This window comes from Colias eurytheme, chromosome 12 (assembly GCF_061535395.1).
Source record: "Colias eurytheme isolate Ceu_HAF_F1 chromosome 12, ilColEury1 Martin Lab GWU primary, whole genome shotgun sequence".
In the NCBI taxonomy this organism is placed as follows: domain Eukaryota; kingdom Metazoa; phylum Arthropoda; class Insecta; order Lepidoptera; family Pieridae; genus Colias; species Colias eurytheme.
Genome location: NC_142991.1, coordinates 11,304,717 through 11,320,456, shown reverse-complemented (window position 1 = coordinate 11,320,456; position 15,740 = coordinate 11,304,717). Strand labels below are relative to the sequence as shown.

Genomic DNA, 15,740 nt, shown 5'->3' with positions numbered 1-15,740 from the left:
CTAACGGCGAACCGCAGGGCTTAAATATAACGTTGGCAGCCTGAAGCCTCTCTTCTGCACAATTATTTGAAATAACGTTTCTGTATCTATTGAAATGTTTCTGTCTATTAGACAACAATTTATATTTTAATCGTCTAACTACATTTTTATAGTAGCCTTCAAACGTTAAAACGTTTGATGAGATGCTGCAACTATGGCTTTCATAATTAGTCATTAAAGAACTAAAGAAAGAAAAGTAGAGAAGGATAGGAACGACTCTATCAAATTTTATGTACCTACATATAATATTTCATAGTTGAGGACAACTATCCTTAATTAGTGAGCTGGTGTGCCGGGAGCGTGAGTGAGAAGGGCTAGAGCGGGGCGGGTGTGCGGCGCGCGGGCGGGGGGCGGGGCAGGCTCGCGGGCGCAGGTACGAGGTATCTAAGTTTCGGCCCTTGCGCGGCAAAGCTCAATGGACGCAAGCAGGTTCTCGACGCTCTCGAATGCTTTTATCAACACAAACTTTTCCGCAGCCTCGCGTGCCGAGGGCGCCTGGCTTGTTTGGAATTCAAACACTTAGGATGTTTCCAAAACTTGTCAGAAAACAATGTAGAGTTTTGACGTTATTGCTTTGTCTTTTAATGGCTTTATTAAATATCTCGTCAGATTGTTTAATTGTATAGAGTTGATAGATGACTATATATGATATATCTTACTGATCGTTGGTGATATAAGGGATCTAAACTCTACGAGTGACGAGTCTGTGATCAGAAACTTGCGAACTTCTGCTTGATAATAATTTGGAAAAACGTACTGAAAAAAATATTTACTATTTAAGTTATCGTAATTGATTATAAATCGATATGGAAATTAAGTCGATTAACAACTTTTAAATTTTTAAATTATGATATCAACGACTCGAAGATTTTATTAATTCACCTTTTCTCTATAATCCTGTTGTATTCAAGTTAACATTAAAGTGGAAAATGAAATGTGAGATGACTCGTTTATTATTATCATTTCTGGGATTACATCTATATCAAGCTGAAGAGCTTTTATAAGTTTGAACGCGCTAATCTCAGGAACTACTGGTCCGATTTGAAAATTTTTTTCAGTGTTATAATATATCATCACGCTAAGACCAACAGGAGCGGAGCAATGCGGGTGAAACCGCGCGGCCCAGCTAGCATTTGATATTGAACTTTATATCACCTGCCATAAAAAGCTTAAAAGTTATTCAGAATAGAAAGAGTGTCTAGATGACAAGATCAACTATTTTAAAGTTTTACAATACATTTGAATAAAAAATAATAATTAACTAATTAATTTGACACACTGTGATTCGACGTAATGTAACTTTCTCACGCATCACCAAAACTCGATTGAGTTATACTTGTAAAGATATTAATGTCGACCTGTTTGAAAAAAATTTAAAACACAGTATTACTTATAACAATACTTATAAAAAATATCTTCAAAATTTTATCAAAATAAACGTAATGCATTTTACGTTTAAAACATCGTCTTAGGTGCTTGTAAAAGGATTTCAGAAGTTGTTTCTCCATTTGTAATATAAATAAATGATAACGGTTAATTAATTATAAATTTTATTTTACAACACTAAAGTATGACCGGTGAGCGATAGGTCCGTGTGTTTGTGGTGTGTACTGTGTACACACTACATAGTGTGTGTGTTGTACATAGTGTAGGTGCAGGCGGGTAAGTGCTAGCAATTACCGCGGCTCACGGCACGTGCACTTTTTGCACAAACCAATCTTATTCCCACACGCACGTGGATAACATAAACATACATATACTCACACATGTGCGTTGTGGTTGCAACTCTGCATCATATTCCGATTGTAAATTATGCAACTGTTGTTAAATTATAAATATGCAACCATGCGAATTTTAATCATCTAACGGTGTAAAATTTTTTTGAACGTAAATCGTGCTTAAAAAGTGATTTCCATAAGAACACCTATAACAATAATGGTAATATTATAACAAAAGCCAAATTCTTTAAAATATTTTTAATGTCTCTATTGAACTCTACAAAATACTCCTAACCCTTTTTGGATCACATGTTATTCAACTAGGCTCCTTTAAAAGTGTTTTTGAGTTAAGAATCCCATCTCCATAGAAATTAAGTTAAAATAATAAGGGAAACGAGCAAATTACGTAATAAATAATATAGTATTAAACCAGCAATCAGCATGTACATTCAGATAGTTAGCAATAAACGAGCAGTGAAGCCTGTATACTGTATAGTGTATACATGGAACTGAAAATACCTTGACATAGAAAGAGCCGCGCGCTGACACATCACAAAGGAGCTTTTTGCTTCACGACTCGTTCCGAGAATAATCGCACGCAAGGCGCGCCGCGGGGCGAGCTTATGGAATGCGTTGTTTCTGCGGCCCGTTGGCAATAATGGGGAAATTATTGATTTGCGTATGTCGTTATTGCTTTGCCTTTCGCTCTGAGAGTGTTGTGGGGAATTATATTGCATTACTTGTCTCGTCTTTGTGAGTTGCAAATTGTAGCATATACATTGTCGACACTGATGCACTTTAGTAAACGAAAGAAAGGTTTAACAGGTTAGAACATTTACCTAGTAAGAATATTTATGATTTGAAATGTAAATATGTATTTATGAAATTAAATGCCCCTTTTTAAATAGTCAAACCCAAACATTTAATTCAATTAGACTTCTTCTAGAAGTACTTTTGATTCGTCATATAACATTTTTTAATATTTACCACCGATTCGGAAAGCAGTATATCTACGGAGAAGAACCGGCAAGAAATTCCATAGTTGTTCTTTTAAAAGCATGTCAATATTAAATTTTAATTTTACAAAATAGGTAGATACCTATGTAACTACATATACCTAATATAATAATAGTGATTCAATGGATTATCTTTCATAATATATTCATGAATGCTATATTATTGTAATTGTTTCATACGTTGACAAATTAGTAGCAAGATAGTATATTTATAGCGTTGGCTGATCGTGCAAGGTGGTTGTGAGGGCGGCGGGCGCAGGGCGGGGGCGGGGGAGGGACCGGTCCGACCGCCCTTACTTTCGTCTGACCTCTCGCGCTTTCATAACTGTTTACATTTATGGTCACAGACTTTATATCTCCTGTAAATAAATATACCTACATTACGGTCAGTTGTTGCATTATGCCAAGTTTATTCGAACTACGCAAGAGAATGCAATTGAAAACATTTTATTTTCTATAAATAAATCATTACAATTTACACATAAAAGCCAGTTTATATCAAGACAGACAATAAAAAGGAATAAATCTGTAATAAAGCGGCAGTCATGAGAATCTCCGCAGCGCTGCTATAAAAGACATCAACGCGCGCGCAAAGCTTAACGGAAGCAATAGAGCTTGGAATGCATCTGGTATTTATTAGCGTCGGGACTGATGGTGTAAATTACATGATGTAATGATGGAATGTTTATAAAAAATTGAGAATTCAATAAATGAAAAGGCTTATTAAGTGCATCGTAACAATTTGTATTCGCTGTATAAACGAATCTTTTAGTAATATATTTATTTTTCTATATTATTAAGTTTTCCAATTAGTAGCGACATCAAATATATATATAAAACTAGCTGACCCGTCACCCGACAGACGTTGTTCTTTTTTAGTTATGAATATGAACGGTCATATATATTTTATTTTATTATGTGTAATATATGTACTGTCATTTAGGTAACGTTTTATCTAAATATAAGTAGTGTAGAGGGCAGAGAGTTGGTTGCATCTCGCGGCCGCGGCGCGGCGGCGCGGCGCCCTGCGGACCGCGATCCTATCGCCGCACGACCTGCCTCTCTCTCAACTGGTTACCTACATACACTTAGCTAAGTACTAGTCACTATTGAAATACCAATTAGTAACATTAAACTATGGTATACGAATTCTTGTAGAGGATTCATTTTAATTAAAATTTTTACCTTTTATGGAAAGGGATTACGTGATAGATTGTATTTAGTTTAACGCCAGTTCTAGTAAAGAAATCGAAGATATTCGTCGCAGTTATCCAGATAGTTATAACAGAGTCGCGGACTTAAATTCCAAAAATATACCCAATGACATTTTATCAATAAAACATATGCGTTATATATGTATCTGTAAACCCTTGCGTACACGATTGCTCGTTTACCTTCAGCCTTTTTATCATAAAAATAAATGTCCTTATCACAATGGAACGTGTAACGAGTCTCTGAAGCCGGAGCGCGCGAGATTGTCATCGTTCCGCGAATCCACAGAATTGCTGCTTATCTCGGCTTATCCCACTTACCTTTGTTTTATTTACTACCTTGGAATTAAGTGACGAGCTTTGTCGTAGCTTATAGCGGACGTGTGTCTTTGTAATATTTTGATCGTATAAACTCCTTTATCTCTAATTTTATTGTAGGTAAGGATCATAAAACAATGAGTTGTATTATAAATTTTAATAGAAGATCATGTGTGAGCCGTGGTTTCATGCTTAATTTTTTTTTAAACTAACACAATTTTATCTTGATATGTCTACCACCTATTTGGGATGAACACATTGGAATTGAACATTCAAACTGCAACAATGAAATTTTTAAGTAGAATTTAAATAATAGTTAGTTTTAACTTTTGATGTACCTACCTATGTGAAATGGTGCAGAGAGAGGAATTTAACCACATCCACCTAAGAAGTTAATGATGTATCCGATCTTGTATCGATAGCAATAATCGCGTAGATTAGCCACGTGCGCGGGAACACGTCCCCCCCTCCCCCTCCCCGCGCGCACCACCACCCCGCGCCCCGCGCCGTACCACACCAGCCTCTACTGTTACAGGTTGTTGACCCTTCAAATAACATATCTATATCTTATTTTATGACGAGATGACTTCTTGATACCGTCGCAAAAAGTTCAAACAAATGTTCAAGCTCGTGTGGCTTAGAACTTGAATGTTAAGTTTATAACGCACCTAGCTGTCGGCAAAATAACATGTACATTCATTCTTATGAATAATGAACATATAACATAATATACTAGCAGTGTATGAAGGCATTTTTTTATGTCATAGCTTGGGAAGCGAGCGGATGCGTGATGACAAGCTGTAAACTACATGACAACACATAATATGGTAGTTTCAATTTATAATACAAGACAAGATATAACGCGATACAGTCAGCTTTATTGTCAGAATTGTTAGTTTTTTACATAACTAAGCTTCAAGATACGTGCTTGACGCTTGTTAAACATGAATTCAATTCACACTTGTATATTTCATTAACAAATGCGATATGTTTTTTAAAATGATATGTAACCTATTATTAGATATAATTATATCAAATTAAACCTAAAAAATTTAAATTAGCTTTTTTGGCCGATTCACTGTGGTGAGCGATAATACCTCAGAAAGCATCTATTGATGATCGTCTCATCCAATTATTGTATTATTATTAAATAATTTGGCCTGCTCTGGTACACTTTTCCTGAGATTGCTCTTTTCCACCATTACGACGATCACTCGGTGATTTGCTTGTATCTCGGGCTGTCACATCTCATGCGATGAGAATTAGAAAATTGTTACAATTCTCTTTGAATGCCTTCAATTGCGAATTTCTTTAATATAACGACATTACGCAAGCGTTGAGTAAAAGCTTAACTAATTCCATTGTTCGAATAGATACGAGGTGTATGTGTAATGATGAATGAGTATTAACAATATTGCATTGTGTGATGTTGTGCTTTCTGCGTGTGTGTGTGCCTGTAGTTTGTATAAGTATATGTACCTATATCGCAGTCATCTCAACATGCTACCATTACAACTGTGTGAATTTAATAAAACTAGTTTTTTTGCTAAATATATAACAATTCATTACACATTCACATGCGAGTATAGTTTTAAAAAAATATGAATAATTTATAGTAACAATGAAGCGTTCTATTAAAATGTTTAGAAACGACACTGAAGTACCTTCTAAAATGTTTTTGTAAAATCATTATTAATCTTTCCACACAACATGGTAATTAATTATTTTAAATCCTACGTTATAATGGATATATTACTCATGTTTATGAAACTAGGGTCATTGCGCCTGTTCGCGTCCACATGCCTATTCGCGTCCATTTTGCGGATATCTTTTAGAAAATTCACGAAAATAAGTATACTTTAAGTAAAATTGTAATAAGAAAAATTTCCGATAATACCTCAATGTATAAGAGACATGCACACATATTCAAAATATGCCTGCGCACCGCCTATCCTATTTAGAAAAAATATTTAATTTTGGTTATTAAACGAGAGAGCTAAAACGCGCGGGATTTTGAGAAAAAAATAGTGCGCAGCGTCGCGCTTGACGGTAAGTATCTTATTGTTAAATGTGAATTTTTGAATATGTAACTGTTTCTTTACTTTGCTAACAAAACATGGAATAGTATGGATTATAAATCAGCTTATTTCTTTTACAATTAATAGCTAAAATAAGGCGGACGCGAATTACTACACCGAATTTGTACAACTTCCATTTTGCGTCCACGGTGGGCGCAAACTATACCTATAGTGCATAACAATAGAACATATTGCGTCCACATTAACTATTTTTCATTAAGTAGCAATGAATTGTTTGTTAAAATATGTAATTTAAAATAGATTGTAAATTTTTGACTAAGACTACAAGTTGATAATTTAAATTTTCATTCAAATTAGCAAATTTTTCTCATTTTAAAATGGGTTTTCTAAGAATGAGACTAGTATCTTTGAGAATGGGAATCAATAAGTCTGTGGTTAAGAAAATAATATAAACAAAAAAGAAATTTAATTCATTAGAAACTAAAAATAGGGTAGGTAGGTAATCTTAATAGAACTGATTATTATTTATTTACATAACGTAACTTTGTTTTTTGTTAATTTTTAGTTCTATTAATGATGAGAAGATAAATATAAATTAGTTTTTTCAGTTTCCTTACAGTGAATTATATTAATAATAATGTTGATTTTAGGGTTCCGAACCTCAAAAGGAAAAACCGGAATCCTTGTAGGATCACTTTGATATCCGTTCGTCTGTATGTCCGTCTGCCGGTCTGTCTTTCTGTCAAAACCCTTTTTCTCAGTAACGCGTTGAGATATAAAGCTGAAATTTATATTGAATACTCAAGTCTACGGTCCCTTGAAGCAGTGAAAAAATCAAACTTATAAGCCAAAGCAATCAGAAGATACAGCCGTTTATGCTGCAAATTTTCGCAAATTTCGACATTCGCAAGGGAATCAAAACCTTACGTGAACACAGACACTTGAAGTTTGGTACGAAGCAACGTCTTATAGCACAAATAAGGGAAGCATTAAAAAAATAATCATTTACAATTAAAACATATGAAAAAAAACAGTTTATACAGGAACCCTCGGTGTGCGAGTCCCACTCGCATTTGGCCGGTTTTTATTAAATAACTATATTCGTAAATAAATAATTTATTAAAATCTAATTTTTATTTGCATTTATCTGATAAAATATCACCCAATACACTCTTAATTCTTTTTCTAAGCTGGTGGACGCGAACTGGTCCACGGGTGGACGCAAACTGGAATTTTTGGACGCGAACTGGGTAAAACGCCTAATTCTGCTATTTGTCTAGATAAATAAAAACCACATGATATTTCCAACACAATTGAAAGTAAATCTTAAAATAGACTATTACATAAACACGTTACATAAATTTTGCGTTGAAATTAGTTCTGGAACATTTTTATTTTCTCCTTCAAACTTTCCAACTGCACTAAGTGGACGCGAACAGGCGCAATGACCCTACACGCTCGTCAAAGCTCCTCCCGGGCTGACCTGCGACGGCAAAAATAAAATGTCGTCAAGGAATAATGTATGTTTCTGCTAGTGGAATAATTTTTAAATCGTAAGTGGTTTCGGAGATTTTTGTTACTTTATTATTTAAATAAACAAATATACACTCTTATATAGTGTATCTTTATTTTAAATACTTAGTTACAAAGCAAATAGTTATAAAGTTTAAATAAGGGAACAATATTTATCATAATTAATATTTTATAACATTTAATAATCATAAAACAGCAGGATATTGCCTTTGATAGTTAGACCTCATTCACACGAGAGCTTTTTTAACGTCCGTTAAAAAAGCGTCCAAATAGAACAAATGCATTCCCAAGTATATGTTCACACGTCAGCGCTTTTAAAGCGCGACGCTTTTTTATCGCGCAGTGTTCTATTTTCAACGCTCGGCGTTGGGCGTTAAATAAAATAGACCATAGGAAACTTCTTACTATTATTCAGACGAGCGCTAAAAAAGCGCCGGCGCTGCGTTCAGTATGCCGCACGCTCGCTCAGCGGTAGCACGTGTTTGTTGTGCTTATAATCATCAGAAAATCGATACGATGTCGTGGATTGTTGATCCCGAACTATTAATTATAGATGTGGAGTCTCGTCCGTTCCTGTATTCAAAATCGTTATAGACATTTGAAAATAATTAAAAAAATTCCGGGGTATTGCCTTAACTCTTCGTACAGTGTCACAAACTGCCCTTTTAAGTATCTCTGTTCATTCAGAGGATGTACCCAGAATGCCTTTTGTTTCCTTTTTCGTCTTTTAATAACACAAATCGCTAGTGCCATTCTTTCTTTCTTTCAAATATACCTAACATATAAAAATTAAAACAGTAGGTTTTTTTATCATATTCCTTTAAGTAACATGTTTATCGATGACGAGTTTGAACAAATACCTAAGTAGGTACCTACAAGTAGTTTATTAAGAACAAACTTTCCGAGGAATTCTAAGCAAATATAATAATATAAATATCATAAAGATATTACGCAACTGACATTACGTAATTATTTTAGCAGAAACCATTTCCACGTCTTACTGAAGCCAGAGACGAGACATGAGTGATTTTAAAGCGTTAGTATGAACAACCACAGAGAGAACGTTTAAAAAGCGCCAACGCCGGGTTTTAACGCAACGCTTTTTTAACTCTCGTGCGAATGAGGTCTTAAGAGCCCCTTGTACTGAAAGTTTAGGCATTTTAGGCACTGAGATGGCTCGCGCCCGCGTTGCGCAGGAGCCGGCGCGGCATGAACTCCGGTGACCTATGAAGGCGGGCGATTATGCCACAGTATAAATAAATCAGTAGTTCGATTTTATTTGCTATCGTAGGAATGTTGTTGATAAATAAATTTACTACTTATCCTATACCATTAAACGAGCAATATTTGCATATTTATATATTTGTTTGTATATATACAGTGTGGAAATTTTCGATGTGCCCTGAATGGAAAGTACTTGAAATACTAGGGATAGCAAATTTTTCTGAAAGGAAACATTCCTTTTTCAAATTTTATTTTATTATTCAAATCGATAGAAACAATATAAAAGATAATTTATTGTTAATTTCTCGTAAAAATTTTTTGGTCTATTTTATACATACATTTAAAGTTTAAAATGAAACTCTCGTTCTGGATACATTAATTTATTTTCTTCTGAAAATATTGGTAATAATAATTAAAAGTAAAACAAATAAAAAAGGCAAAATAATAATTGAATATAAGTATGTAATAAATAAGTTAGTGTATTCAACCAACTTAAAAAAGTGTGACTATTTTACAACAATTTGAATAATAATCAATTAATGATTTGTATTATTGTATACAATATCGAAGCTTTTTAAGAAATGTATAAAATACTTTTTTATGAATTATTAATTATTATCATACATCATAATATTATGTTACCGGCAATATATTAAACCCTTCTTAGTAAATGTATGTTATTCCGAGAAACGGTCGGAATGAAATAAATTATATTCGTCACATTACCTATGATATCTTTAAATCTGAACTTTTCCTAAGTAGCAAATGTGGGTGGTTTTTGGGCTAGCGATTAACCAATATGAGGTCAAAACTAAAATCCAAGATGGCGCCGACGAAAATTTGAAATGTTTTCGTCATGGGTGTCATTTTCAAAGAGTTGGAGTAGCTATTAATCAATATGAGGTCAAATCTAAAAATCCAAAATGGCGCCGACGAAAATTTGACAAAATTTCGTCACGGGTGTCATTTTCAAAGAGTTGGAGTAGCTATTAATCAATATGAGGTCAAATCTAAAATCCAAAATGGCGCCGACGAAAATTTGACAAAATTTCGTCACAGGTGTCATTTTCATGGTTTTTGGGGTAGCTATAATTAACCAATATGAGGTCAAAACTAAAATCCAAGATGGTGTCGACGAAAATTTTACATCTTTACGGCATGAGTTTCATTTTCAAGGTTTTTGAGACAGCTATGTACAAATCCCCAATGTTACCGTCGATAATTTGGTAAGTATATTTTTCTTACAACCGTTTACATATTTTTCGAGCAGAATTCAGAAACCTTGAAAATGACACCCGTGACGAAAAGATGTAAAGTTTTCGTCCGCGCCATCTTGAATTTTAGTTTTGACCTCATATTGGTTAATAGCTACCCCAATAACCATGAAAATGACACCCATGACGAAAAGATGTAAAATTTTCGTCGGCGCCATCTTGGATTTTAGTTTTGACCTCATATTGGTTAATAGCTACCCCAAAACCCATGAAAATGACACCCATGACGAAAAGATGTAAAATTTTCGACGGCGCCATCTTGGATTATAGTTTTGACCTCATATTCGTTAATAGCTACCCCAAAAACCATGAAAATGACACCCATGACGAAAAGATGTAAGATTTTCGTCGGCGCCATCTTGGATTTTAGTTTTGACCTCATATTCGTTAATAGCTACCCCAAAAACCATGAAAATGACACCCATGACGAAAAGATGTAAAATTTTCGTCGGCGCCATCTTGGATTTTAGTTTTGACCTCATATTGGTTAATAGCTACCCCAAAAACCATGAAAATGACACCCATGACGAAAAGATGTAAAATTTTCGTCGGCGCCATCTTGGATTATAGTTTTGACCTCATATTCGTTAATTGCTACCCCAAGAACCATGAAAATGACACCCATGACGAAAAGATGTAAAATTTTCGTCGGCGCCATCTTGGATTTTAGTTTTGACCTCATATTGGTTATTAGCTACCCCAAAAACCATGAAAATGACACCCATGACGAAAAGATGTAAAATTTTCGTCGGCGCCATCTTGGATTATAGTTTTGACCTCATATTCGTTAATTGCTACCCCAAAAACCATGAAAATGACACCCATCACGAAAAAAGTCAAATTTTCGTCGGTGCCATCTTGGATTGTTGTTTCATAAAAATAATATTTGTCATACTCATTGAATACAGATCAACCAACATCATAATAGTCTTTCTACTAGTACTTCAAAACTTTGCCGCTATTCCTATTCAATAACCCATAAAAAAGAGGATCTCAGGCAAGGTAATTTTTAAAACATAATTTTAAATCACTACATAGTATAAAACAAAGTCGCTTTCACTGTCCCTATGTCCCTTTGTACGCTTAAATCTTTGAAACTACGCAACGGATTTTGATGCGGTTTTAATAGTTCTTTCGATTCCCGGTCGAAGAAAATGAATTTTTGAAAATCTTTGAATGCAGTTCTATTTCTTTTTAAAAATAAAGGATATTTGCTATCTCCAGTATTTCTAGTACTTTCACCCAGGGCCCATCGAAAATTTCCACACTGTATTTACAAACAAATATATTAATATGCAAATATTGTTCGTTTAATAGTATAGAATAAGAAGTTAATTTATATTTACAACAATAATCCTAGGATAACTAACAAAATCAAACTACTGATTTATTTATACCGTGACATGCTCGCCGTTTTACTCGCCGCTCGGTTCTAATACGCGAGCGGCGACTGCAACGTGGTCGGGAGCAAAACTAGCACAGGTCCTCCTTCGATGACGTCCGGCTGGACTCTGGCGGCACTGACGTGGTGCGCGCGAGTCGCATTTTACGTATTATATTTTATATAGAAAAAAATAAGGGCTAAATTAAAAATCTATCCAAAAATTTCCCTGTAAAACCTGATTAGTAAATGAAATGTCAAATTTTCATAAACATAGCGTTCCCCTAATTCTCATAAAACTGATTATGCTTTTAAAATCGATGTTACTTCTGATTTTTTTTTGATCGAGTCAAATGTTTAATATTGTGTTTTTATCCAAAAAAGTCACTAGATCAAACGTTTATCTGTGCTATATATTTTTTTAGGATTTTAAATATGATGATTTCTATCCAAAAACCATGATTTAGAAACATACATTTCGGAGCAGGGCCCCTTAATGTTGAATGTGGTTAGGGAGCCAGGTGCAAATTTGGTTCATTATTTCCTCTCAAGAGATAATTCGTCAGACGCATGAGAGTATAGTATTATAAAGCCTCGTGAACGTCAGCTGGCGCTCGGTTGGGGGGGTGAGCGGTTGTAGCCTCCCACGCACATAGGAAAAAAAATACATTCATTCATTCATTTCCTCTCAGCTAAAAATTTGTCAAATTGTAGCTAACCCAATATCTCAACGAAAAAAAATAGTCAGCTGGTTACAACATGGTGTATTATACGTCAGCTGGTGTCTCGAACATGAAAGTTAAATTTAAAGAAAAATTTATTTTCCGTTATTTCCTCTCAAACAAAAATTTACCTGATGATAGCTTATATGTAACTGTGGGTAAATATATATGTCAGCTGGCTGTATCTTGGTGGAAAAACCGTCAGCTGATACGGGAGGCTACAACCGCTCTTCCCCCCAACCGAGCTCCAGCTGACGTTCACGAGGCTTCATAATACTATACTTTGATGCATTTTACTAATTACCGCTTGAGAGGAACTTGGTCATAAAATCTGCTGCTGGCTCCCGGACCAAGCGATGAAGTAGAAACCCGCGGCAGTGTGCTCAGTGCTGCGGGCTGACCCGCGGCCGAGCCACCGCACTCGCCTCTTAGCCACTGGTACCATTTTTTGCTCAACTTTCATTAACTTTATAATGATTACTTCCTTCTTTTCGTTTCCTATCCGATGTTTTTGTAGTGACCGTGTTTAACAAATTGTTGAAATTGTTCAAAGAAACGTAGGAGGAAAATAGTTATTTACAGCTTCTCAAACAGATGTTACTTTTACCGTTGCGTTGGAGATGATTTTCTCACATAAATTACATTACTACAGTTCTAAAAAAATATATGTTTCTTTAGGTTACTAAACGGTTTACATTTACATGATAAATAAATTCAAAACGCGATCGAAACATAAGATAAGATTAACGTAAATATATGGTATTCAAAGCACACAGCACTGGCATGGCGCGTGAAGTGTGCGATAATTAATATTGTAACGTGAGCCTCCGACGGAAAAACCTGATAACAGCTTTCGTATTCAGAAGGAGCGATCTTCACTATAATAATAAAACGTTACGTTCGTTCTAGCACTGTCAGAGAAGCGGAAATAGGAATTATTATACTTATGTAGTAGGTAAAAACATTTTATGTTATTCAAATACATAGTGACGTATGAAATATATAAATATATATTAAAAATATAAAGCCTTTGTTGTAACTCGATCAAAAAATTCAATAAGTAGTATAGTCAAATAGTACAAACCGCGTATTTGGTAGTAAGTAGTAACGTTATGAGCTGCGATAAAGTTCTCAGGCTCAACGAGAAAATATTTGAGCAGGGTGATGCAGCGAGATGTCCTTCGATCACGTAACAATAAAAAGGTTTTTGACGCGGCACGTGTGCGGCATTCCACGTCAATCTGGCTCCTGGGCCGAGTGGGACAAGGTCGACATTGGCGCGCACCGGGCGGGCGACCGGTCGAGCCCCGCGCCCCGCACCCGCCGCCCGCACACACACTACTACTACGCAAAGCTGCTATGTTTATTGTGTATCGGATATAACTTTTTAGAAGTATAAGCTTTAAAAGAATATATGTATATGTTGCGAGTAATGCTTTGCAGTTTTTATGAGAGCTGCTCAAGGTACGCGACTCATTCACGATTGCAATCGTTGCATCGCATCCGGCTCGTTAAAATATTTTCTCTGACGTACAGTGAAAGTTTATACAATTTGTCAAGCTTGTTCAAATTTTTATGCTTTAAAAAATATTTGCAGTCATTATTTTTTGTGCAAGATGTAGACGTTGTAATAAAAATAAAAATTACTTCATTTCAATCTTATCGTAGATCGATCTATGGATCGCATCCATTTCCTCCGGCGAGGACTTATGGAATGCAGTTATTTTCTGCAATAGAGGATGTGAATTGAAAGATTTTTACTTGGTTTAATCCATAAAGCGTGTAGGTATTTTTTAATTATAATTGCAGTTTAAATTCATAAATTCAATTTCATTAGTATTCAAAAATGCAGGCACATTAGTGTCACGACTTTTTATAAATACTCTAGACATAATATGACGATTATCTATAATTGTTGATAACTTGCAGACGCATCATCCTCGAACGAAGCGGTGCACTTGCAGCGACGGCTGCTAAGCCTCAGTTCGGAGCTGGTGACGCTCCGCAACCATTTGCACGTGGGCGGGGCGGCCGGTGCGGCAGGAGCGGCGGGTGCGGCAGGAGCGGCGGGTGCGGCAGGAGCGGCGGGTGCGGCAGGAGCGGCGGGTGCGGCAGGTGCGGGCGGTGCGGCGAGCGGCGGGCAGCCGGCGGTACCGCCGCGCGCGCCGCTGCTGCTGCCGCCGCCGGCACCCGCTCCGCCGCATCAGGCTCATCCACCTCCACCTCCACCTGGTAAACTAACCACGATATACCTACTTGCCCATTCTATGATATCACGTCAAATAGGTACGTCAAATAATGAAATAAAAAACATCCGTCTTACGCTTTTTCGATCAGGCCACGTGTTCTGACACGAGTTTAAGATTTTATACCCAACGCCGCTAAAGAAGTTTTCACTTCAAAAAGACGGGTTGCACTCCGGGAGTGCCGGCAGAAGTGAAAACTTGATTATTAACGTTCAGCATGTTTGATATTTTGGAATGGTATCCGTCTTACGCATGGAATATAAGGGCTAAAAAAAAAAACATCCGTCTTATGCTTTTTCGATCAGGCCACGTCCTGACGCGAGTTTAAGATTTTATACCCAACGCCGCTAAAGAAGTTTTCACTTCAAAAAAAACAAATAATGATACCTTATAGTCATGCTATAGTAGTTCCGCATGCGAGAAACAAAAATAAAAGCAAATAATAAACAAAACAATTTACTAATCGTAATTTTCCTTTAAAAGGATTTTTATATACGTTTTAATCATTTGTTTCTATTGATTGTCCCAGTTTTAAACTAATGAATAAATCGCATTTAAGGCATAGCTCATGAATTAACGCGATCTTTTCAAAGTATCTAATCGCGTAATGTTCCAGAAGCAAGATGGCGCAGCTCGTCAGGCCCCGCGAGCGCGGCGGCCGCGGCGAGCGGCGCGCCGAGCGGGCCCGCGCCCGCGCCCGGCTGCGACGTCGACGACCTCATCCACCTGCGCGGGCCCCTCACGGAGGACGCGCTCGTACGGGCTCTGCAGACCAGGTTCTACCATAATAAGTTTTATGTGAGTATGCTGTTCATATATCATGTCATTTTAAGGTTCTTATATCAGAAATATTGCTATCAGGATCAAAATTCCTAACGCTGAAAACATGTTTTTAAATCTTTAAAAAATCTTTTCCAAGAGTATTTTCTTCCCAGCACTAAATATATTCCAAAACATATTGGATATCTAGTCAAATACATATTTCAGTTAGCGATTGTCTAATCTAAAAATGAACGCCC

General features: G+C 36.1%; 1 protein-coding gene across 1 annotated transcript in view; it reads left to right on the top strand.

Annotated features, from left to right (window-relative positions):
• dachs (unconventional myosin-IXb-like dachs) overlaps positions 1 to 15,740 on the top strand; it is a 40,778-nt gene that overhangs the window by 9,615 nt on the left and 15,423 nt on the right. Inside the window, exons 3-4 of the mRNA XM_090108225.1 lie at positions 14,405 to 14,707; positions 15,338 to 15,519. Coding sequence (XP_089964351.1) covers positions 14,405 to 14,707; positions 15,338 to 15,519 — 485 coding nt within the window. The remainder of the gene's footprint in view (positions 1 to 14,404; positions 14,708 to 15,337; positions 15,520 to 15,740) is intronic.